At 37.2% G+C, this 24,717-nt stretch overlaps 1 protein-coding gene across 11 annotated transcripts in view; it reads right to left on the reverse strand.

Annotated features, from left to right (window-relative positions):
* Nucleotides 1-13,663: 13,663 nt before the first annotated feature.
* The window catches only part of MECOM (MDS1 and EVI1 complex locus), a 562,843-nt gene continuing 551,789 nt past the window's right edge, over nt 13,664-24,717 (reverse strand). For 10 of the 11 annotated variants that reach the window (XM_058730446.1, XM_058730438.1, XM_058730436.1 and 7 more), the window contains 4 exons: nt 23,629-23,773; nt 19,896-20,132; nt 18,877-19,060; nt 13,664-15,241 (listed from right to left, as the gene is read on the reverse strand). In XM_058730446.1, coding sequence (XP_058586429.1) covers nt 15,107-15,241; nt 18,877-19,060; nt 19,896-20,132; nt 23,629-23,773 — 701 coding nt within the window. In that variant the 3' untranslated portion in view covers nt 13,664-15,106. The remainder of the gene's footprint in view (nt 15,242-18,876; nt 19,061-19,895; nt 20,133-23,628; nt 23,774-24,717) is intronic. The other variant, XM_058730439.1, reaches the window with a different exon arrangement.

The following is a 24,717-nucleotide window of genomic DNA, read 5'->3' on the forward strand; positions in this document are numbered from 1 at the left end:
GGGATGAGAAGGAAGGTAGCATCACTAACCCTCTAGTTTATGTAAAAAATGATTCTGAAAATGAGCCGTGTACAACTCACAGGATTGTATAGAATAACTTTGACCCTACCATTAAACTTATTAAAAAGCTGTATTGATTAAACTAGCATGCTAATGGCTTCTCAATAGGTAGATTGATTAGTGGAAGGAGTGAAAGCCCCCAGAATAAACAAAACTCATATAGAAATCTAGTATATGAAAAGGTGGCATTTAAAATCAGCTGTAAAAAGGTCAATTATTGTTAAAAGGTGTTCGGGAAACTAAATACAATCCCTATGTTATACCTTACAGTGAAATGAATTTAGGTGGATCAAAATAAAATTTAAAAATAATCATAACGGGAACTTCTGTCTATATATGAGCAAATCAAAAAAGGAAGAAAAGGGGCGCCTGGGTGGCGCAGTCGGTTAAGCGTCCGACTTCAGCCAGGTCACGATCTCACGGTCCGTGAGTTCGAGCCCCGCGTCAGGCTCTGGGCTGATGGCTCAGAGCCTGGAGCCTGTTTCAGATTCTGTGTCTCCCTCTCTCTCTGTCCCTCCCCCGTTCATGCTCTGTCTCTCTCTGTCCCAAAAATAAATAAACGTTGAAAAAAAAAATTAAAAAAAAAAAAAAAAAAGGAAGAAAAGATCAATGAATTCCACTGCAGAAATAATCTCTGCAAGGTGAAACAGAAGATCACAAAAGATGTTAAAAATTGCGATTAATATCATAAATAAAAGGCTGCTTATTTAAGTAAAGGGCTCTTTATAAAACAAAATCAATAACTCAATAAAATTCCAGACAAAAGATAGGAACAGATAACTAAACAGATACTTTACGTAAAAAGAAAAACTAATAGTTTTTAAACATGCAAAAGATTTCACACAACCTCATAGTAAAAGAAGTACACTATATTTTATTAGATTGGCATAGATCAAAATATTGTATTATTTGTTGTGTAGATATGGGGAAACAGTAACGAGAATATAAACTGATGACAACCCTTTAGAGATGAATCTAATCTCCATACTCTTTGACCTTGCAACTTTACGACTCTTTACCAAGATATTCATTCAAGTTCCCAACAATGAAATATTTGAAACACCCCTAAATATTCATTGGTAGGGGACTGGTCAATCAAATTCGGGTTCAATGGAATATTACATACTTGATAAAAGAGAAGAGGAGAAGGAAGGAAGGAAGGAAGGAAGGAAGGAAGGAAGGAAGGAAGGAAAGAAGGACAGAAGAAGGAAGGAAGGGGGAAAAGAAGGTTAAGAGAAATTTATTTGAATTTATATGCAATGATCACCAACATAAACTAAAAAAAAAATCCAGGAGTATGTGGTATGCTACCATTAGTGGGAGAAATAAAAGGAGTAATATGCTTGTCTTCTGAAAAGATATCTAAGAATCTTACAACAGGATTTGTTTGTGTAGGAGAACCAAGTTGCTGGGATACAGGATTATTTTTTATTGTATCTCTTCTATAACTTTTGAATTTTTACCACGAGAAGCTATATTCTACGCAAAAAGATGAATGAAATAACTTATTGAAACATAAAAAGAATAAAAACAGGAGAGATTGTAGTGAACCTCAATACTGCCCATTCATTATTACTATTTCTTGAACATGGATTGTGCACCACACTGTTCAAATGCGTCAAATGTGTGCAGTGGTCTCCCCTGTTAAGTGATAGCTGTTCTTTACTCCCCTCCATGGTCATGCATCAGCTAACAACAGAGCTGTAATCCTTAACCAGATATGTCTGGCTCACACCATGCGCGTTTTGCGTTATGCTTCCTCTTGCTACAACACATTCACTGCAATTGTCTTTAAAGCCAACTTCGACAGTGCCGCATGTCACTAGCCAATTTCTAATCCATCTATTTTTTCACTTGCCCCTCATTCCCTCTCCACCCCCTCAAACTCACACAAACCCATGTACATACAGAAATGACTTTGTTTGGAAAGCAACCACCTACCATGAAATGACCCAGAACCTTCCACCGTTCCATGGATAATTGTAGGAAACCAACAAATAGTTTTCATGCTCAAGACATATGTGAGTAATTGTTCAAAGTTAAGTGGCATCCATCCTACTCTGCATAGCTGGGCTGTTCATGCAACCCTCAACCCCTGCATTCCTCCGCAAAGTATTCTGTTTACACAGGCAAAATCCTAAGCACATGGATATCTTAGGCTGTCTTCATGATTAAATTCCAAGTATTCAAAACACAAAGAACAGGATCCAGTTGATATAGAAAAATGTAATTATTGGAAAAGTAAAACAGCATCCCTTGTCATCAGAATGGAAGAGTGATAGAGTTCACAGCCTTTGGGGTCAGATACACCTGGGTGGGTTCCCAGCTCTTTTACGAATCTAATGTGTAATCTGGGGTAAGTTTCTTAACCTCTTTAGCTTCAGTTTCCAAGATGATAAAGTGGGAATTATAATAATGTCTATCTCACATTGCAGGATCACTGTGATGGTTAAAAGAAATAAAAGCATTGGGCTGTCTGGGTGGCTCAGTTGGTTAAGCATCCGACTTTGGCTCAGGTCATGATCTCACAGCACGTGAGTTTGGGCCCCACGTCAGGATCTGTGCTGACAGCTCAGAGTCTAGAGCCTGCTTCAGATTCTGTGTCTCCCTCTCTCTCTTTGCTCTCCCCCCCACCCTGCTCTCTCTCCCTCTCTCAAAAATAAACAATAAAAAAATTAAAAATAAATAAATAAAAGCATTATCCTCAGTGCTAAATACATACTAAGGATTCAATAAAAATTATTATTTTAGGTACTATTCGAATACTGTATAGGCAAAACCATCACTAAGCCTTAACTCTCCCTCTAAAACATAATCCAACTGAGACACTTCTTTACCTCCTCTACAACTTGTTCTCTGGTTTATCTGGTTTTCCTAATTTCATTCTTTTGTTGCTCATATCAGCGTGCCTGAAGATTTTTGCACACTGATCCTTTTAACTGCTACACAGTTCACCTAGACCATTCATGGAGGGCTTCTTTCCAATATTCATGTCTCTGTATGAATGTCACCAGCTAGAGAGGCTTGTCCCAGACAAGATATGTTTTGCTTCTTATGTCCCTTAGAGCCCAGAAGCATTCAAAATAAATATTTGCCATTCAAAATGTACATATGCTACATTGTATAATGTCATGTAACTTTATTTATTTTAACTTATTTTTTTTAATTAATTTATTTTATTGTTTTAAATTTAAATCCTAGTTAGTTAACATATAGTGTAAAAATGGTTTCAGGAATAGAATTTAGTGATTCGTCACCTACATATAACACCCAATGCTCATTCAACAAGTGCCCTCCTTAATGCCCATCACCCATTTAGCCCATCCCCCACCCAATACCCCTCCAGCAACCCTCAGTTTATTCTCTGTTTTTAAGGCTCTCTTACGGTTTGTCTCCCTCTCTGTTTTTATATTATTTTTACTTCTCTTCCCCTATGTTCATTTGTTTGGTTTCTTAGATTCCACATATAAGTGAAATCATATGATATTTATCTTTCTCTGACTTACTTCACTTAGCATAACACACTGTAGTTCCATCCATGTTATTGCAAATGGCAAATTTTCACTCTTTTTGACCACTGAGTAATATTCCATTGTATATATATACCATATCTTCTTTATCCATTCTTCAGTTGATGGACATTTGGACTCTTCCCATAATTTGGCTATCGTTGATAGTACCGCTATAAACATTGGAGTGCATGTGCCCCTTTGAATCAGCATTTTTGTATCCTTTGGATAAATACGTAGTAGTGTAATTGTTGGCTCACAGGATAGTTCTATTTTTAATATTTTGATGAACCTCCATACCGTTTTCCAGAGTGGCTGCATCAGTTTGCATTCCCACTAGCAGTGCAAAAGGGTTCCCCTTTCTCCGCATCCTTGCCAACATCTGTTGTTTCCTGAGTTGTTAATATTAGCCATTCTGACTGGTATGAGGTGGTATCTCATTGTGGTTTTGATTTGCATTTCCCTGATGATGAGTGATGTTGAGCATCTTTTCATGTGTCTGTTAGCCATCTGGATGTCTTTGGAAAAGTGTCTATTCGTGTTCTTTTGCCCATTTCTTCACTGGATTATTTATTTTTTAATGTCATGTAACTTTAAAACAAAACCCACCAAAAATTTTTATTGTGTGCTAACTGCCATCTTTTCATGTATTTCTCTAATCAACAGAGAGTCAATTATTTTCTATTATTTTCTTGATAAAGGATCCAAGGATCAATGAGTTTGCATATTTTGCCCAGTGTATTTCAAGGCATACACACAGATTTGAAGTGCATGAAAGAAAATCGTTCTCATTTTAATTATTCTTAAATTTTTCATTATACTCAAGAAGAAAGTCTCAAATTAGAGCTAATATTTTTCTAACATCTATCGTATTTCCAAACATCCCCCTTTTTGAATAAAGAGCAGTTAGACAGAGAGACCATGGTCCTAGGCAGAGGCCACAGTGTTGTATTAATCAAAATAGGTTAAGCTTTGCTGTGGGCAAAAAAGACATCGACGTGTCTGGACTAATGAAAAGTATATTTCCTAGTCAAAGTTTAGATCTTAATGGATATAATAGTGTTTGGAATGGAATCAGGTCTGTGACACCATTTCTCAGGAACCCGGGCTGAGGCTCTACTATCTTATGGCAGCAACATGTAGAACCTATAGCTTTCTTCTTTGCCACATCAGAGGAAGAAACTAGAGAGCGCTGCATACTGTCATTAAATTATTTGGCCTAGAAGTGCCACGTGTACCTCCCTCACAATCCGTTAGATAGAACTGGTCACATGGGCATCTCTAACAGGAATGTGTGCTTTTCAATATGCCCAGGAAGTAATATGTCAAACCCAAGGGTCTTGTTAGAGCCTAATAATATTGTAGTTTTTCATTGTGCTTATTTTTATGACTAAGTGATATTTGTGGAAAGTGGCTTTCTATGGATATGTTCTTTTAAAATCAAATTATCAACGTGTAAATAAATAAGTCAAGATGACAAAAATGCTAAGTAAACAATACTGATGGTATACGGATACAAGAAAAAGGAGTGATACATAAACGGTTAAAATTCGGGAATCACTGTTCTTCCACGAGATCACACAGCTAGTTTGTGGCAAAAATGCTAAGACGTCAGATCTCTTTGACTCTACCTTTGAATGTTATCCATATTACTGTTGCCTTTGCAAGAACTGTGGTAGCCAATTAAGCCTAGGAGATAGCCCTGAATATTTTCTGAACATTAAAACGTGAATGAAAAAGATCCCACTTTCTCCAATTATTCTTTAATTTTTATATCTTTGGATGGCATTTTAGGAAAAAAATTGAAAGGAGCTGGAAACCACTTTTCAGTTGATTCTCCAGAATGTATTGGACTTTTCAGAAGAATATGAAGAGGAAAAGTATTGATTTTAAGTACATAAAGAACAATAAGGAAAATGTCACCACTTAAATAACAGTGGGCTCTAAATTAGTAATGCTATGGGGGGGGGGGGGGGCTGCATACTTCTCTGAAAAGAACATGTTGAAATTCAGAGCTAAACAATGCAAGTCTTTATCCTTATTGTTGTTCAAAAGAGGTTTCCAAGGCTATAGAGCTAATTGAAGATTTCTGCTATCGCAATGAATTTATTTATCCAAAATTCTTCATTGAGGTTTCCAATGTATTCTTCTGTTATTTTTTCTTTCCGGTCTGTCAAATGGAAGACCTTAGTCCACACTTTTGTTTTCAGCAAGTGAATTTTGATGAAAGACTTGGTCCTTGACAAAAACACAGCAAAGAAAAACCAAACAAAAAAGGCTGGACTCTCCTCTTGCTCTTCTCCCAGGTAAACAGAGCCCTCAGATTGCTGCTACCCTCCCTGCTTCAGATGTCCCAGCCTTGCCATTCAGAGAGGGACTCCAGTCTGTCCCCTTACATTCTGTTTTCACCAACTCTCATCTCTACAGAAAATATCTCCTCTCCTTGCTACCACAGACAAAAGGATCAATTAACTAATTCACAATAATACAGACTGAAGTCACTTAATATGACCTTCCTCCTAGAAAAAATCCATTATTATCTTAAGTGAAAAGAATATGACTGTTACAGAGGGAGATGATTTCAATGGTGGCGGTGAAGAGATATTTTTTGACAAGGTCAGGACACCAGCTGGCCTCCTGCTGGCCTTGTTAACTTTGCTTCGTTGGGGAAATCTCTGATTCTTTGTTCTCCCAATATATTTATCCTGATTTAAAGATGCTTTTGCCTAAAAGAGATGATTGGAAGAAGCCAACATTTTATCCTACAGAGCAATAATGTAGAGAAAGCATTAAAAGTCAATTTTGCCTTCTGATGTCAAATTGGAGCAGGGTTTTTTGACACAAGATGCCTTTGACCACTTCTTTCTTGCATATATGAGCTCGACACCATTCAGCTAGTTAAAAGAGCCCATTTCTGATGAGTAGTTAGAGCCTGAAATTGAAATGAAATAAATAGAGGTGCCTGGATGGCTCCGTTGGATAAGCATCCAACTTCGGCTCGGGTCATCATCTGACAGTTCGTGAGTTCGAGTCTCGCGTTGGGTTCTGTGCTGACGGCTCAAAGCCTGGATCCTTCTTCAGATTCTGTGTATCCCACTCTCTCTCTCTCTCTGCCCCTCTCCCACTCGTACTCTGTCTCTCTCTCTCAAAAATAAATAAACATTAAAAAAAATTTTTTTTTAATTTTTTTTTTCAACGTTTTTTATTTATTTTTGGGACAGAGAGAGACAGAGCATGAACGGGGGAGGGGCAGAGAGAGAGGGAGACACAGAATCGGAAACAGGCTCCAGGCTGCGAGCCATCGGCCCAGAGCCTGACGCGGGGCTCGAACTCACGGACCGCGAGATCGTGACCTGGCTGAAGTCGGATGCTTAACTGACTGCGCCACCCAGGAGCCCCTAAAAAATTTTTTTATAAAGAATTGAAATAAATATAAATCAATATATAGGGAATGGGTACTGTAACTCTAATTTTTAACATGCACAATAACTTTATTGCCTTACAGACATAGTTTCTTTTTATTAATGATACGTAAAAAACAAGTTCAAATAGGGTCCAACATCTACAGCATGGTGTCAATTTGGGCATATTTGGAAATAATCTAACCCTTGAACCCATTATAGAAATCCTTGACCCAAGCTCCCTTGTTGGACACGAAGATTTTACCCACTGTGCTCATAACCTGTTCCTTATCGAGACATGGTTCCCACTGCAGTGTTCCAGAAAGCAGTGGGTTTGGACTTCGGATCAGCTATATGACCTTGGATCTCGGATAAAACCATCACTGCTCTTTATAGATGTCTCTGTTGTCATTTGAGAGGGAGCAGGTTGGCGTCAACCAACACTCAGCTGGTCTGAAAGCACCTGTGTCACTCTCTTAGAGAAGACCTCTTTTTTGTTCTCTTGGCACTATTTACTTAATTTGGAAGAAATTTTTTGCTTGTTTTTATAATAATGTTTTTCTTGTTTAAAAAGAAACACATGTTTATTTTTAGATAATGCAAAAATGGAAATAAGCAAAGTAAAAGACAAATAAAAATTCATGCATGATTCTACTAAGTAGTAAAATATTGCAGTATATAGCTTCAGCCAACTGTAACCTGATTGTTCATTTAAGATCTTAGGACTATCTGTCCATGTACTTAACTGTGGGCATGCAGACACAGCACAGTTTAGTTCAGTAAGTTTCTTTCATTTGACTTCTATGCTGATAATAGTTTTTGATTATTAATGTTTTAATGAATATCCATGTATACAAATATTAGTGTGCAGTGCTAACTAGTTTCTTAGGATGAATTCTTAGAACTGAGAGTCTCAATTCCAAAATGTGTGTTTTTTTAAACCTAAAAGTAATTCTTTCCTGTTAAAAGCATTAAAACAAAAGTGTATACTATAAAAAGTTACTTTTTCCACTTGTCTTAGAAGTGGCCACTGACATTGGTTTGATGTACATCTTTTCAGGAAACTTATTTATTTATTCATTAATTTGATAAAAATGTATAGAGTAGTCACAGTGTGCCATACTCTGTATTAATCACTGGGAATATAACATTGATCAAAGTAGACATAGTACATTCGTGGATCTTAAGATTTTAGGAACAACCATCTTAAATTATTCATGCATATATATACAGTTACAAACTATAATAGGTACACCAAATATGTAGCACATTCCTTGATGAGAGACTACAACAGGACTGTTCATTTACATTAATAGGTGGAGGAGAGTAGAATGTATCGAGAGAGGCTTTTCAGAAGAAGTAGTAGATAACTTAAAATCTGAAGAGTAAGTTAGTTTAACCAACTAAGAATGTGGGGGGCTGGCTCTAGATTGAGAGAGAGACAAGAGGGCGTGTTCTAAGTTCACAGAGTGCCCTGTGTGAAGTCCTTAAAGGCGAAGTTGAACTTGGTGACCGAAAGTCATTCAGCACCTTTGAGATAGGTCAGTGGGGCCAGACTAGAGAGGTAGCCAAAAACTAGGTCATGGGGGGAGCTTGGAGGCCACGTTGATGTGTTGTGTCTATTCAAAACCCAGTGGGAAGCTGTCAGAGGATTTCTCCAGGAATCTAGAGTGTGTGTTGGGTTTAGCCGGTCCTATGTCAGATATGGTCTGTTGGTATTTAGCACCATTCCCACTGGTATTACTGGGGCCTGGATGTGGGAAAACCTCCTTCCCCAGCTGGCTTCCAGCGAGGTGTGATGCAAACCACTGGTGGGAGGTGGGAAGGCAGCAAGAAGGGTGACTCCTCGAGTAGTAGCAGCTGGGGGTATAGACATTCAGAAGTGTCAGCAACAGCAGTGGAGGCAGGCACATTAGGAAATGCAGCAGCAGGAACAGCAGCCATGCTTTCATGATGCTGGGGGGGGGGGGGGGGAAGGGGAGGGGCAGGCCACTTCCGGGTCTCTGGTTTACATTCTACCCTTTCATTTTGCTCTTCCAGAGCTTCCAATGTTTTTATATGCAACCGTTTGCATTAAAATTTTAGAGTGGTTTCTGCTTTTCTTTCTAGACATTGATTTACTGTGCTTTTAATTCAAACACTTTCGTTTCTTACTGACCATGATTACTGCATGCATCCCATAGAAGTGAGCAAATCCTTTTATGAATCAATCTCTAATTACGGTTAACACATGGCTGCTTGACTACAATTTTATTGCCAATCTTGGTAGAACTGTCAGTAGGAACCATGATTGGATAAAACAAAACAGAAAAACACAGTAACAAAAATCCTTACTTTAAGAATTTTCTGGAAGAATTGTTCCTGAGAGGATTGTAGGTCCTTTGGCTTCTGGAACAGTCCTAATTTTGCATGCACTGTCAGGTTATCCCTCTGGTAACTCTTAAAATCACCAAATCCTATGTCCTTCCCTGAAATTATTGTTCCTTACACGTAGTTAGTTTCCCTATCATTAAGTAGTATGAATATATTTTTTTACATCCATCATTTTATTCCCACTTATTTGTGAGGAGCTTCTCAATTTAGCTTTATGGGAACTGGCTTTTTGTGTCCCATACCTTTAGATGCATTTAATGATGCTCTGGATCATGTAGGGTTATAAGTAGGGCCAATTTCAAGCTCCATCCCTGGAATTTTAATCTGGACCCAGAGTGACAAGGAAGACTGAACATAATGGTAGTTGATTCATCTTGATGAGGACAGCCTAAGAGGTGGCCCAGGGTTCTTGCTATTGCATGCCCATTGGTTCTGGATGATTTCCTAAACCTGATTCCCCAGCTTTCCCTGTGTCATGAGCTCTCCCACATCCACTTCTCTGAAACTCTGTATCAATTAAACAACAATTCCCCATTCTTTCCTGGCACCAGCCTCTGGCAATCACCATTCTACTATCTCTATGAATTTGACTATTTTAGGTACTTTATATGAGTGAAATCATACAGTATTTGTCTTTTTGCGACTAGCTTATTTACCTAGCATAATATCCTCAAGGTTTATCCATATTATAGCATATGTCAGAATTTCTTTCTTTTTTAAGACTGAATAATGTTCCATTATATGTATATGCCACATTTTGTTTATTTATCCATCGATAGATATGTGGGTTGCTTCCAGTCTTCAGCTACTGTGAACAATGCTGCTGTGAACATGAGTGTACAAATATCTCTTTGAGACCCTGCTTTGAATTCCTTTTGGGTATCTCTCCAGAAGGGGGATTGCTGGATCATATGGCAGTTCTATTTTTAATTGTTTGAGGAACCTCCATGTTGGTTTCCATAGTGCCTGCACCAATTTACATTCCCACCAGCAGTGCACAAGGGTTCCAATTGCTCCGCCCTTTCATGAGTCTTTGTTGTTTTCTGGAATTTTTTTATAGTAACCATCATACATCCTTTTTCTAAATACATGCTGCCCCAAGGACAGTCTCTTCTATTCAGAAATGGGTTGTGCGAAATATAACAGACAATTAAATCCTAGTCTAAATCTCTTGGGGAAGAGCTGGCTGGCTCTCCAAACTTCTCAACTGCACTTGCTTCTACATTTGCTTTCTCTCATGATGAGTCTGCTAACGATTTTAGAAAGGGCTTAATTCATTCCATGTTAATAATTTCAAAATGTAGGTTTGGGGTAAATCTTTTTTTTTTTTTTTTTTTTTTTTTTTTTTTTTTTTTTTTCCAAAAAGGGTAAGGAGGAACCTCAAGCCACCTGCTACGAATTTGCAAACAAGATTACTCAGGCTCTTCTCTTGCTAAGGAATCATTTAGGATCATTCAAAAAAGCACTGGTATTGCTGGTTTGACTTGAGATAACCTGAATAGAAAAAGCTTGGAACCTAGTGCTTGGCACTCACCTTCCAAACTCTTTACAGCCAAGACTCAGACGCCTAAATGTCTCCCGGGCACATTTGCATCTCTGACAGCTTTACTCTCTGTGGGCACATTTCTTTGATTTGGAACATTCCTTTTTGGATTTTTGTTAGCTGTGCCTCAATCGGGAGGTCTGAGACTCTTAGCTAAGAGTGGGATAAGGAGCCAGACACCCCTGGAATCTCAGCCAGCCAGTTCCCAGCCTATTAACTTTGAGCGAGGTCCTCGAACTCTCTGAGATCCAGTTTCCTCATCTGTGAAACAGGAGTAAGGCTGCCTGCTTCAGGCCTTCTGGGATGACTGAGGTAACGGATGTGCATATTTTCAGCGGGACATTGACATAACAGGCAGTTAAAAATGGATAACTCATTTATTCTGTACAGAAATAAAATTGGTTGATGGTCATTATCTGAAAATTAAAAAACCATGAATGTGCCTATTCTTTTTATTTATTTATTTATTTATCTTTGAGAGTCAGAGTGCGTGAGCAGGGAGGGACAGAGATAGAGGGAGACAGAATCCCAAGCCGGGTCCACACAGCACAAGGTCCGATGTGGGGCTTGAACTCCCAAACCGTGGGGTCATGACCTGAGCTGAAATCAAGAGTCAGTACACTTAACCGACTGAGCCACCCAGGCAGCCTTAAATGTGCCTACTGTTTAAATGTGCTTTCTTAACTGTCCTTAAATTTTTTGAGAGCCCTCAACAATTATACTGAATAGCTCGTATCTTCAAAGGGCTAAGCTTTATTTTTCAAAGATACATATTTGTTCAGGAACTATCTATTAATATTTTTTTTGTAGAAAATGTCCATGTCTACTTCTGTAAAGTCTAGAGTAGATTTCTGTTACATTCTAAAACTTTTCTCTTAGTATAATGTTTGTGTATGTGTGTCTGTAGATTCATATATGTATACACATATATACAAAGACACATGCACATATTGTGTTTCCTTAATTCCTACCATGAAATTTATAAATGCCTTGCAGGTGTCAAAGTTTTGGCAAAGATTTCCAAAACTGTATTTTGATTTTTGACAGTCACAGAAACCCAATGCGGCAGCAGCAGAAGCAAGTGTTACTACCCTGGTTTCATAGATGAGATTTCGAGAGGTATGTGACTTGCCCGAGACCTCAAAGCCAGTGAAGCAGTGGACCCCGACCTCAAACCCAGGCCTTCAGTTTCCAAATCCAATATTGTCTCCACCATATCTCACCAGCCCCCACAGGGGCACGTGGTGCAGGACTGCTGGCGAAATAAATGGAGACAACAGCAGAAATGTAAGGCTTGAAAGCCTTTCTGGAATTTGGAGCCACTACGCATTAGCAAACAACTGAAATGTCATGCTCAAAGCCTAACAAAAATTTAGTAACGTTGAGAATATTCAAATTGGTTCAGAATTTATAGGTATATTCTTTAGAACAAAGGAAAATGCACAGCATGTTCCAGATCTGTGCTTTTCTTATGTCCCAAGTACTAGATCCTTCTTTTCCTTTTTTACAGACCAGATTTATAGCTTAAGTAGATTTCCTGAATGCTTTTTCGTATACATACTTTATATTTAAAAAATTAACATTTATACCCTATATATCTAATTCCTATACTACTGACATTTAGAAAAGAATGTGATTCTCTTTGTATATGGCATTGTGGCTAAGAATGAGTAAATGAATGAAGAAATTAGTCTGTATCTATTTCCATGTGTCATACTTATTCTTCAAGCCTTGTTAAAACCTCTGCAGTGAGCCAAAAATGAAATTTCCATATTTTAAAACAATTGGCATTATATTTAAGGAGCAAGACCAATTCATAATTCCTCCCCCACTGGAGAATTTATCATATGGATATACCACTCTTCACATCCCAACCATATATGTACACATATGAACACACAAAAACCATTTTGTGCATGGAAATTAAAATACCATTGCTTACATTAGTGAAATGCAGGAAACCTAAATTTTCAACGAAATTGAAATGGTTGAAGAAATTATAGTACATCGAACTTGATGGACTATGGGGCAACTGTTTATTATTTTGAACTTGTAACAATACGTATTGACTTTTTTTTTTTTGCCACAGTAAAGAAAGAACATTATGCCTACACTCTTACTATAGCTATAAAAAATGATATTTTGCATGCAAAGACTTAAAAGAAACACGGAAAAGTTAAAAGGTTTTTTTTTCCATCTTGTGAATTAGTTAACAGTGTTTGTGTAATTAAAAACAAAATTTTAATTTTGAGCCTGAATGGCTCAGTCAGTTAAGTGTCTGACTTCAGCTCAAGTCATGATCTCACGGTCCGTGAGTTGGAGCCCCTCAACAGGCTCTGTGCTGACAGCTCGGGCCTGGAGCCTGCTTCGGATTCTGTGTCTCCCATTCTCTCTCTGCCCCTCCCCCACTCTGTGTGTGTGTGTGTGTGTGTGTGTGTGTGTGTCAAATAAAAATAAACTTAAAAAAATTTAAAAAAAATAACAAAAATAAAATGGGTGCTGTGGACATGTAGTAAAACCAGGACCGTGTGGTGTCGCACATGAGCCCTGACTTTGCTCCACAAAGAGAAAGTCCAGAAGAATGAGTCAGCGATATCCCAATTCGTGGTGGGTCATGGTCTATTCCTACATCATCTCAAAACAATACACACATGCTCTACACTCCATGTATCTACCAGGGCATCAAGTCCCCAGATGTCTTATCTTTAAATCATTCGATCCCTAGAGAAACTACAATTGCACAAGGAGGGAAAATATCACACAGTGGGAAAAGTAACCATTTTTGTAAGTCTTTATTTTTTAGTTGCTCCTCCCATAGTAATGCACTGAAAGGCATAACAGTTTATATTGTACAAAGCATTTGAAGAAAGTACCTCAACTTGCCGATTATTTCAAAATGAGATTACAAACAAACAAACAAACAAAAAAAAAAACAAATCTGGTTCTTCAATAAAGGGCAAAATAACTGAATACAGTCTGTTATTTACTTCTCTCTTTTAACATAAGGTCTGGAACACTTCATTTTACAAATAGGATTAACATGAACATAACATCGCACAAGCTTGCAGACGACCAGCATAAAATATGGGGTACAGTTTTTAATTAGAAGAATCATGCTTTCATGAAAGAAATTATAATCATTTATACAATTGAATCGATTTCAGTATTACAAAAACTAAGTTGCATCTATTCGTATTTAGCTCATTAAGAAGGAAAACAAAACAACGTCAAAAAAGGAATGTTAAGAAAAGCCAAACACCATTTGGCACTCCCACACACAGGTAGAGTCACCTTGGTCCTTGAAATTCAGAAAGGGGTGTGCCTCAGACATCAGAAAGTAGTGGCTGACTGGAACAGTGCTGTTGTAATCAACAAACAATAGTTTGCCAACAAATAAATACATGGTACACGCAACACACACAAAATTAAACATTAAAAAACAGTGACATGATTGTCTAAAATTAAGATGTTATTACAAGGATTTGGCAAACATTTTATTAGTGTAGTGGTACAGCGGTACTGGTGATGAACAGGTTACTTCACTGACTGAACCTTTATGAGCGCTGAACATCCATAGTTTACAATATACACATACCCTTTTTCCCTAGTTTTAAACAATGTACTTAAGAAGGCAAACGTTAATGGGGAACAAGTACTCCCTGTTATCAGTTTCTATAATTATCAAGTGTGCATTTTATCCAACTACTTCTGTCTTCAAAGGGTTAAATTACATAAAACTTTAACAAAGAAAAAAATTAAATCTGTCATTGAAAGCAACTGTTCCCAATCATGTGTCAGGTGATCTTGTACAAAAAAGAATTCAGTTTCTATGGAGTGTTCATTCGTGCCAATGCCGCCATCCCCACAGCCCTCACACCCACCCACAGCCCAGGGCAGGGCAGACGAAGACGCCTTCTGCCCAGCAAGTTGCTCATTCTCACTGAATCACGTTAAGTCGCATTGACCTTCCAGAAGTCAGCAGCTGCCTTTGCTGTGCAAAACAAAATATCGAGAATAAATAGTTTCTTTTTTTTCTTTCTTTCTTTTCCTTTCTTTTCCTTTCTTTCTTTTTTTAAGCATTCAGTTTAAGGTCACCAGACTTTAAATGAGTGACCCTTCAGGTTTCTAAGGCATTCTGCTCAGCAGTCTTTTAAATAGTCCTAGATGAAAGAGCCATGCTACTGTTGGACTTGGTCCCACTCTGGTCGACCTTGGTAATGTCATACGTGGCTTATGGACTGGATGGCACTGGATTCCGCAGCAGCCCTTGCCATACTGTGCCACACGTTGGAAGAACTGTGGGATGTAGAATGGAGGGACTCCTTGTCGGACAATGACAACATCATAGCATATGCCTGGGGTGAAGAGGAGAGACTTGGTAAGTGGCATTGGAAAACATCACTTTTAGTTTGAAGAATCTTGCTGGTGAGTGTTAGCAGAAGAAGGGACCCAGAGTAGGAGCACCCCTCATGGTATGTTTGGAAAAGTGTGGGGCGTTTTGTTACTGTAATGATGTGGTGTTACTGCTGGCCTTCAGTGCCCAGGGGCCACAAAAGTATCTACTCTCCAGGACAAAAAAAGTGAATTATCCTGCCTAAAATGTCAACAACGCCTCCACTGAGAAACATGAGTCATCCCCCTGCCCAACCATAGATACGGTCATCCATCTACTCTTCATGCCCATGTTCAACGCACCAAAAATATTATCGTGTGTTTATGACCGAAACCACAAATACGAGCAGGGTATAGACCTGCCTTGACAGCACTGGGGTCTAGTAGAAGACATGGTCCCACCAACTCCTGCATTTTATAACTGAGAGCACTGAGATGACATGACTCGCCCCAAGCCACTCAACTGGACAAGCCACTCAACTGGAGGAGGCATAACTACAATGGATTTCTGCCCAACTTTTAATCCAGTCCTTTGTCTGCTTTCCCTCCATGTTTGATATATTCAAAGCCAACACCCAAAGACCTTGAAAGCTAAGGTGGATCAAGCCAGCCCTACCACAACCTAAAACAAAACCCAAGACCCAACAACATTCTAACCAACTGGTACTCCAGTGTCTACCGAGCATAAGGTGCATGGCGGTGTTCTGTGAAGAAGTGCTCTTTCTTCCTCATTATCATGTCAGTTCTAAATAACTGTTCAGAGAATCCCCCATTTGCTGCCAAGTAAAATATTCAAATGAAATGTTTGGTCTTGACTTGTGAGTGAACTTTTCACTGTTGATTTGCTATTGTTGGTCTCATCCATTGCTAAACTTGCTTGTCAAAATGCTGCTGAAGTGGAATCATTAATGTCCTGCCAAAGACATTCCACTGTCTGTAAATAAAGACAAAATGCCTCTGTTGTTAGGCAGAATTTCATCTCTGAGAGTCATGCTGAGACATGTGGCCAGTCTGTGGTTTCTTCCGTAATCATGGCAATCAGTTAGAAAATCTGCCCTCATAGGCTGATTCTCATTTGCTGGGTCATTGCTCTAAATGTACACATTTGACTTCTATGCATGCAATTTGCCTTCTAGACCTCTACAAAATCTCAACAGATATATAAGGAATATTTCCTAAGCATCTACTCTGTGCCAGGCACTGTGCTAGGTCCTAGGGAATCAATGATAAAGAATATATAGTCCTTGTCCTTAGAAGTGTTTAAAATATGAGTGAAGTGAGCACTGAACTTTATTTTTATAATATACCCACTTTTAGAGATCAACATAGAGAATACTCTGAAATGGTTTTAACAAAACCCATTCTAATATTTGGAAAAATGAAAGGGAACATACAGAAAATTTTGGACTTCTGGCTTCTAACCTGCCTCTCTTCAAATAGCTGTATGACTTTGGGCAAGTTGCTTAGCCTTTCAAGGTCACTTTCTTCATATCAAATGGGGATAATAATAATAAAAACTTGCCTCCAGGGGCTGCGAAGGAATTACAAGCACTATAGAACATAGAGTGCCTGAAATAAATAGTACCTATTATTATGAAATTAATCTTTAGGATAGGGTTTTTCAAAGAGGATTCTATGCAGAATGCAGCCACTGTCGTATTGGTCAACTCTCTTGGATCCAATCACTATCAAAATCACAGAGTAAATATATGAAAGTTTTGAGTAAGTCATCTATCTCTATTCAGATTCTAGAAAATAATAAATATAGAATACTGTCTTTTATATAGAATATAGAATAAATATTGCCTTTTGGTAATCAAAGGAAATAAACATTTTCATGCACAAAGATCAGTGCCCTGCACATAACTGCTAGTTAATAACAACTGAATGAATGAATAAAAAGTTTCATGAAATAATGTTAGTATGCAAAAGGGACTGACCGTTTTTAAACTGATATATATGACATGATCAAGTAATACAAAAAATATGAGTTAGGATTGCAAAACACTAGTATTTCTTGTGATGGTAAGTCTTAGTCCAGTTGGGCAGGGACTTTATGTCAAAATGCTGGTACCAAAATATATCACCTCTTTTATCTCTAGATTCTCTGACCCTTCTGTTTTCAACCATTTCTGACTATTTCAGGAATTTTTAGGTATTGTGTCTTACAATTATACGTATTTTAGATGGAATAATTAAAAGAAATTTAAAAACAGAAAAGAAAGCCTGGATCCCCCAGTATCTCTCTGATCAATTAGGAAGGAAGAATGGGATACCAAGTGTTTAAAAAAAATGCTAGCTACCTCTAATGGTTATCTGTAGGTAAAAATTAGATGTCTACTATGGCTGGCTTACTTCTAATGTTATAAATTAAAAAATATCTTTTTTATCTCCACTTAATCATAGAGCAAGAAGAGATCTTAGATACCTCCTCAATTCACCCACTTTCCAATGAGGAAGTGGTACCTGCAGTCATGAAGTGATGTTCTCAAGTTCACATAGCCAGCAACTCCAGTGCTGAGGTGAGGTGTTTTCACTTCCAACTCAAAAAGAACATGGTATCTTAGATTTTTGCCGAATTGACTAATATTTAAAAATTTACATCATCCCACAAGCACAGTGCTTTTCCCAACCTTAGTTGAGATATGACCACATTTGCTAAGACCAGCGCAAACATCTCAGCTAAATAGGAAATCATCTCCAAATGTACAAGCCAATAGGGTCACATGGTTTGACACGTCAGGTTTTGATACCTCCAAAATGGGCTCGAGATCAGTTAGGCCAAAATAGCCAACAAATGTGGTAGGAACAGGAAATTTCTTTTCTTTTCTTTCTTTCTTTCTTTCTTTCTTTCTTTCTTTCTTTCTTTCTTTCTTTCTTTCTTTCTTTCTTTCTTTCCTTTTTAATTGACCTAAATGAAATGAACAACCTGGTTGAGTGTGGATGTCAGGCAGAAAATACTGATTTCCTTTATTTTGTGATTAAATAATGAAGGCTATTTTAATTGGTATTTATGCATCCTTAAATGGATTTATTTTAGTTACCACAGTCCTGATTCACTCAATAAAAATTAATAGGCTTTATTTCCAAATCTGCCAGTAAGTTGCTGCAGACTTTTGGCAACTCATTTAATCTCTGATCCTTAGTCCACTCTTAAATGCTATAATTAGATAACTTGTTAATTAACTACACATAGTAATGGACCAAAAAAAAATTGAAGGCAGGATTCACTTTCCAGAAGTCTGAAAATATAATTAGGTTGACAAAAACTACAGATTCAAGCCAATTAGAAAACAATTCTGAAGTAATATATAAACAGGTGCAAACATTATGAACTATCTATACAGAAGTAAGGGAACTGCCAAGTAAAAGAAAAATCACCATAGGATAAGATTTGTCACCGAAGTCTCTGTGTAGAGTGCAGCCATGTTAATTGGTTAACCATTTTGGATTTGGTCACTGAGGCAAGATGTGAACATTTTGAGTAAAGCCTCTGAACCTGTTCAGATTCTAGAATATTGCAAAGAGAGAAACTAGCTGCCTTTTGGCTTCAAAGGCACAATGTCACCATGATGCTGTACTGCAGGAAAATATGTACCTGTGACTTGGACTTTCTGTGTAACGGCTGTTTAAGTTCCTCCGGCACATGGGAAGCACTAAAAGAAGACAGCTCAGCTTCAGTATATTGATTATCTTCCATTTTCCTCATTTTGAGGCTATCTGTGAAGTGCCTTATATGATCTAGAGCAGAAAGTCCAGTTTTATATTCTTCCTCTTTATACCTAAAATGAACCAATGGGAAAGCACAGAGGGTTTTTTTTTTCTGTTTCCGTTTGTTATCCAACCAAATCACTTTTCATCTGAATCTATACAGCTGTCAAACTTCATATTATATTTGCAGTATAAAGAAGCATGCATCCATTATCAGGTTCTTCAAAGTGTTTACAAATATTGTACCTTAAAAACATATTTGTTTCAAGATTTTCCATAACTAAAGCACGTGTGTATAAGAGGTAAAGAGTTACAGTCAATGATGTGAAATCAGCAGTGCAGTGGAGACACAATTTATAGGCTTATAATTTCCACTTAAAATAAAGCCAGTTATGATAATATTTAGTCAGCTCCCACTACCCAGACGAAAATATAATATTCCTAAAAATTTAACTCTTCGGTTAATTTTTTTTTCCATTTAAAAACCTACCTGTATAGAGCACATATATATCAAATTAGGTAAAATTTATCTCAATATTAGTTGACTTATAACACACCGGATTTTTGAATGAATTAGATAATGTTGATATCTCCGTTTTACTTGGTGTTTTACAGGTAGGGTCTAAATAAATGACCGGGTACTCGTTTAATTTTCATTTGTACATCTATCTCAGGTTAGAGTTTTCCAAACAGCAACGTATTTGTAGTCTTGTGGATTATGTTGATGGCCACCTTATTTTCATCTAATGAAAATGAATACAACAAACATGCCTTGTTAACTCAGCTCTGCTCTTACGATTCATTACTCATAAACTGCTAGCACCGGAAATGTTGTCCTCATGGAAAAACAAAGCGGAAGGAATTGCTACCATATATGCACCTGCTCTTGGTTATTTACTAACTCACCTCACTGGAGACGTTTTGCAACTCATCTCCAGGGCACTGGCTTCTTCAAACTCATCCTCAGGATTTCCTTCATGTAAATTGCTTGTCACGGGTTCCTTTCCTGTTTTTCCAGTAATATCATTGTCTTCGTCCTCCTCATCTAACAACACCTCGTCTTCTACTTCTTCGTCATCCAGTAAATCTGAATTTTGACTGGTCACCAAAGCCTTCTCATCCTTAAAATGACTGCCGTTCATTCTTTCAAAAGCATAAAAAAAAGCAACAGGTCCAATTATTGGTTTCCTTTTTAAATGCGCAGCTAGCTTTCTTATCACGTCTTCCTAACTGTTTAGATTTCCAACACTTCCACAAGAAATTTTTATTGTTTATGCTTTATGGCAACCATGGGAAAATAATGTAATTCGCAAATGAGAAAATGAAGAAAAAAATAATTGGGTGATTATTCAGAGGATAAAGGAGCTTCTGGCAGAGCTGGAAAAACAATCTCAGATTCTTATTCCTTATCAGAGTGTTCCTGATAAATGATATTGTTATATATAATATAAAAAGCATACCAATGTTTGTTCTACAAAATGTCATCTAATTACCATAGAAGTGCCCACCAATTAAAATAATAGGTTTCTGGAAAATTCAGATCCCTGCAAAATAATGACCAATGCTTCAACATACATGCCTAAAATGAATCTAAGGGTTCAAAGAAAATGCTAAGATAGCTGCCAGGAACCAACCGGTATTTGTTATTTCTAGGTGATATTTGTGGTACATGCCACTTAGACATCCTGCTCAAACTTGGAAATGATTGAGAGCTCACTTATTTGTACTGTTTTCAAATTATTCTTGAAGGTCTGAATGTAAAAAGTTCCTTGTTTCCCAGAAGAACTTTGGGGTAGGAAATTATCTAAAAATGTAATTATGCAAATATCTTTTGAAGCTTACTTAGTATGCATGTCTAATATGATACGAAAGAATAATATTATCTTTTAAAAGTCATTTGTAATACTTTAGTTTGTGGTTGCAAGGACTGTATTATGTGATTCAAAAGTTTAATTATAAAAAAGAGTTTAATTACATAGAAGTCCCAGTTGAATACATTTGAGAGCATTTATAAAACGAAGACAAACTTCTCAGGCTTTAAAATAAACATGAAGAATGTAAAAATTGAATTTAAGTTTCACTGTAATATTTACAAGTCAAAATTAGTGGTGCCTGGACTGAGTCAGTTAAGCAACGGACTTTGGCTCAGGTCATGATCTCAGGGTTTGTGAGTTCGAGCCCTGCGTTGGGCTCTGTGCTGACAGCTCAGAGCCTGGAGCCTGCTTCAGATTCCGTGTCTCCCCCTCTCTCTGCCCCTCCCCCACTCATGCTCTGTCTCTTTCTCTCAAAAATAAATAAACATTAAAAAAAATAAAATATAAATAAAAGTCAAACTTAACTTGGTTTCAAATTGATTACAAATGCTTTGAACTACAGAATATCTCTTCCTAACCTCCTCTTTTTAAAGATATATGACCAGGGAAGTTAAAACACTTCCCCAAATTCAGAAAGTTTGTTGAAATTTAAGTTATTGCTACAGAAATGTATGATTTTCACACTTAAATGGAACGATTTTTCAGATCAGGGAGATTAGGTATCAGCAATGTATCCACCACATCCCCACGTAACAAAAAGGAGTATAATTTAATATTTAGATTTTCCAGGGTAAATAAATAAACAAAACAATGTTGGGTGTGACAGATATACATGGTAAAAATCTTAAAAACAGTCATATTACCATTGTTAACCTTCTTATACAGCCAAGCTCTTAACCTCTTTTATCAAAGAATGATGAAAACATGTTTTGCACAGACATAAATTATTAGTTTCCAGACATACTGCCAACTTGCTTGCTTGAATGGATTGAAACTGTTATTTTTTAAAAATGAAAGAAAAAGTAAAAGAACCAAAGAATGCATGGATGAAAACCAAAAGTAACAAAGCCAACATGATTAAAAAAAACTATTTGTTAATTATGCTTTCAAATGTGGCAATTTATGGGGGATAAATGATTCATCAAAAGTAGCCCCGATAGGAGTGGAGGGGAGTTAAATGACTCAATCTTCTTACTTCTGTGCTGTTTGGACATGTTGAAACCAGATGTCGCAGCTCTATGCAGGCTCACAAATTTCCAAGTAAGGGCTAGAGAGTCTGAAAAGGCATCTCAGAACCCAAATGGTGGTTTCTGTTCAACATTTCTTTTTGTATCGTGTATATTTCATTATCAAAATGTAATTTGGTAACTCTCTTACCTACTTGTTCTTACTACTTTGTATTTCTGATCATCTGCCTCCTCTCCCTCCTTCCCTTCTCTCTCTCTCATACTCTCTGTCTTTTACACACACACACACACACACACACACACACACACAAATGGGCAAGCAGAGGGAAAGATATGTCCAACTGCACAAAGTCATAGCTCTCATCAGACTTCTTAGAAGGTGGGAAGGGTCATGTAATAACAGACCTTCTCTCCTTTTTCCATACACATGCTTTATACAAGTTGAAGAACAGAATTGGTCATATAATTTTGTTATCTTGGGAAATGATGTTTGTTTGAAGCTTGCCTTAATGTAAAAACTACCTAAAATAATTATTTGACTTTTAACAGCATCAAAAAATAGAGGACACAAACAATAATACTTGTTTGATGAAAAGTAATAGAACTTCATTAACTAATTCCTTGTGACATTAAAATTGACTATGTAACATCCTAATCTAATAGGCTACTGGATAGTTATGTTCAGAAAAATCTAGCTCTCAATATCAGATACTTAATTATAATTTACAGAAAAGAAAAATTAAATCCTGGAGTTTTGGTAAAATAATGTTTCATTAACATCACATAAAATGTAAACACTAGATAAATGTTAATTATTATTATTATCAGCAGCATTAAAAATTTTCTTTTTGAATTAAGCCATACACGCTTGACATTGATGATAACAAGAGGTAGCCAGGGCACCAGGTCACTGAAAACAAGGATGATCACACCCAGTGAAACAAACATACTGAAATTCAATGAATATTCATTCACCTGAGAGCATACAGGTAGTGAGAGAATCTTATCAAGAAGTCTCAACTTATTTCTATGTAAAAGCTATTTACATTATATTCAATGCGTGTTTTATATATATATATGTACATATATATATATACACACACAAATGTATATACAGATATATATATATTACACATACTGATAGATACATATACATATATACATACTGATAGATATACTCACATATTATCTGTAATATACATATGATATATAATAGTAACCACTACTGACTCAACTGAATCCCTGTGGTGGCCTTCCCTTCTGCTTGGCAAGTTTTGATAAAATATTCTAATTAGTTATCAAGAGAAGCAGGGCAGAACAGTGGTAAAAGCATGGGCTCTGGAACCAGAGAGCCCAGGCTGAGTCCCAGTTATTAATTACTTATGTGGCCTCTGGCAAGTTATCTAACCTTCAATATCTTCATTCCTTCACTGATAAAATTCCATAGTAATGGTTGCTACCTCATTGGGTTATCATGATAATTAAATTCATACATGTAAAGTGCTTAAAAGAGCATTTAGTATTTAACCTGCACTAAATAAATGCCAGCCATCGGTGGTGCTCACCAAAGTGAGCACAGCAAATCTATTTGGAACGTATTGATTTTATAGAGTTTAAAAAGGAAAAACCCTGCTTTACCTCTCCTCTGTGTTCCTGGGAGACTGGCTGCTGTGGTTGCTGTTCCCAATGAAATTGCGAATTTCTGTGAAGTAAGCATCTTCTTTGTCATCAAGAATCGCGCCTGTACTTTCCAGTTCGGAATGAGGTGACGATGTGGCCGTACCTGAGGGGAGAGAGCCTTTTGTCAAAAAGACTATTATCAACATGGCAACTTATTGTGAACCTTGTTTCTTCTTCATCTGATCAGTGTTTCCTAAAACAGGTTCTTTTGAATATTAATAATGGTAACATTAGGAGGCCAAAGTCTTCCCCAGTTACCACATACATGCCCATGAAAGTCCCCTGGAGAATATTTTGAACCACTGAAATCATGAGGTACAGTCTCCCAAAGGTGCTTCTCCCACAGTTTCCTCTCATTCCCACCGTGACATGAGAACATTGACATTCATAGTATGAGGAAACAGGGTGAGGCAAATTATAAAGAGGCCTTAAATAGATTCTGCCCGAGGAAACTGTATACTCAGTCCTGGTTGCAATCAATATGTACTTATTGCTCCTGTGTTAAAGTACGCTACCAAAGAAAGACTGAAAACATGCTAAAAACTCTATATTCTGATTTAGTGGATGAAGCAGTGAGTAAAACTTGACACGCCAGCCCAGAGACTGAGGTGATATGGCATTAAGGGGACAATAAGGGATCTGCTGTATGTAGGATGATCTTCAGCTTCCTTACCCATAAAATTAGAATCACAATACCTTAACCAAGGATGGTTGTAAGGTTTTTATCAACTTACACATTTATAAACACCTTATATGTGGTCCAATTTCTACCACCATTTGCTTCATGCTGTTTAGCTTTCGCACAAGATATCTACAACCCAGTAGTTCACCATAATAGTCTACACATTCACGGTAAGAGGTGAGACCATCTCTCAGTTGAATAAAGTTATAATATGGGCCCACAAATAAATAGTGAACTTGGACATGTTACATTTTTAACTCAGTTAGTTATTTTCTAAAATACTTTTGATTAGAAAATTATGGGAGTATTCTGGAAGGGTGCATGTGGTTGGAAAGTGCCACCAGTGTTCCACACTGAATTAGACT

Source organism: Neofelis nebulosa, chromosome 5, assembly GCF_028018385.1.
Source record: "Neofelis nebulosa isolate mNeoNeb1 chromosome 5, mNeoNeb1.pri, whole genome shotgun sequence".
Lineage (NCBI taxonomy): Eukaryota > Metazoa > Chordata > Mammalia > Carnivora > Felidae > Neofelis > Neofelis nebulosa.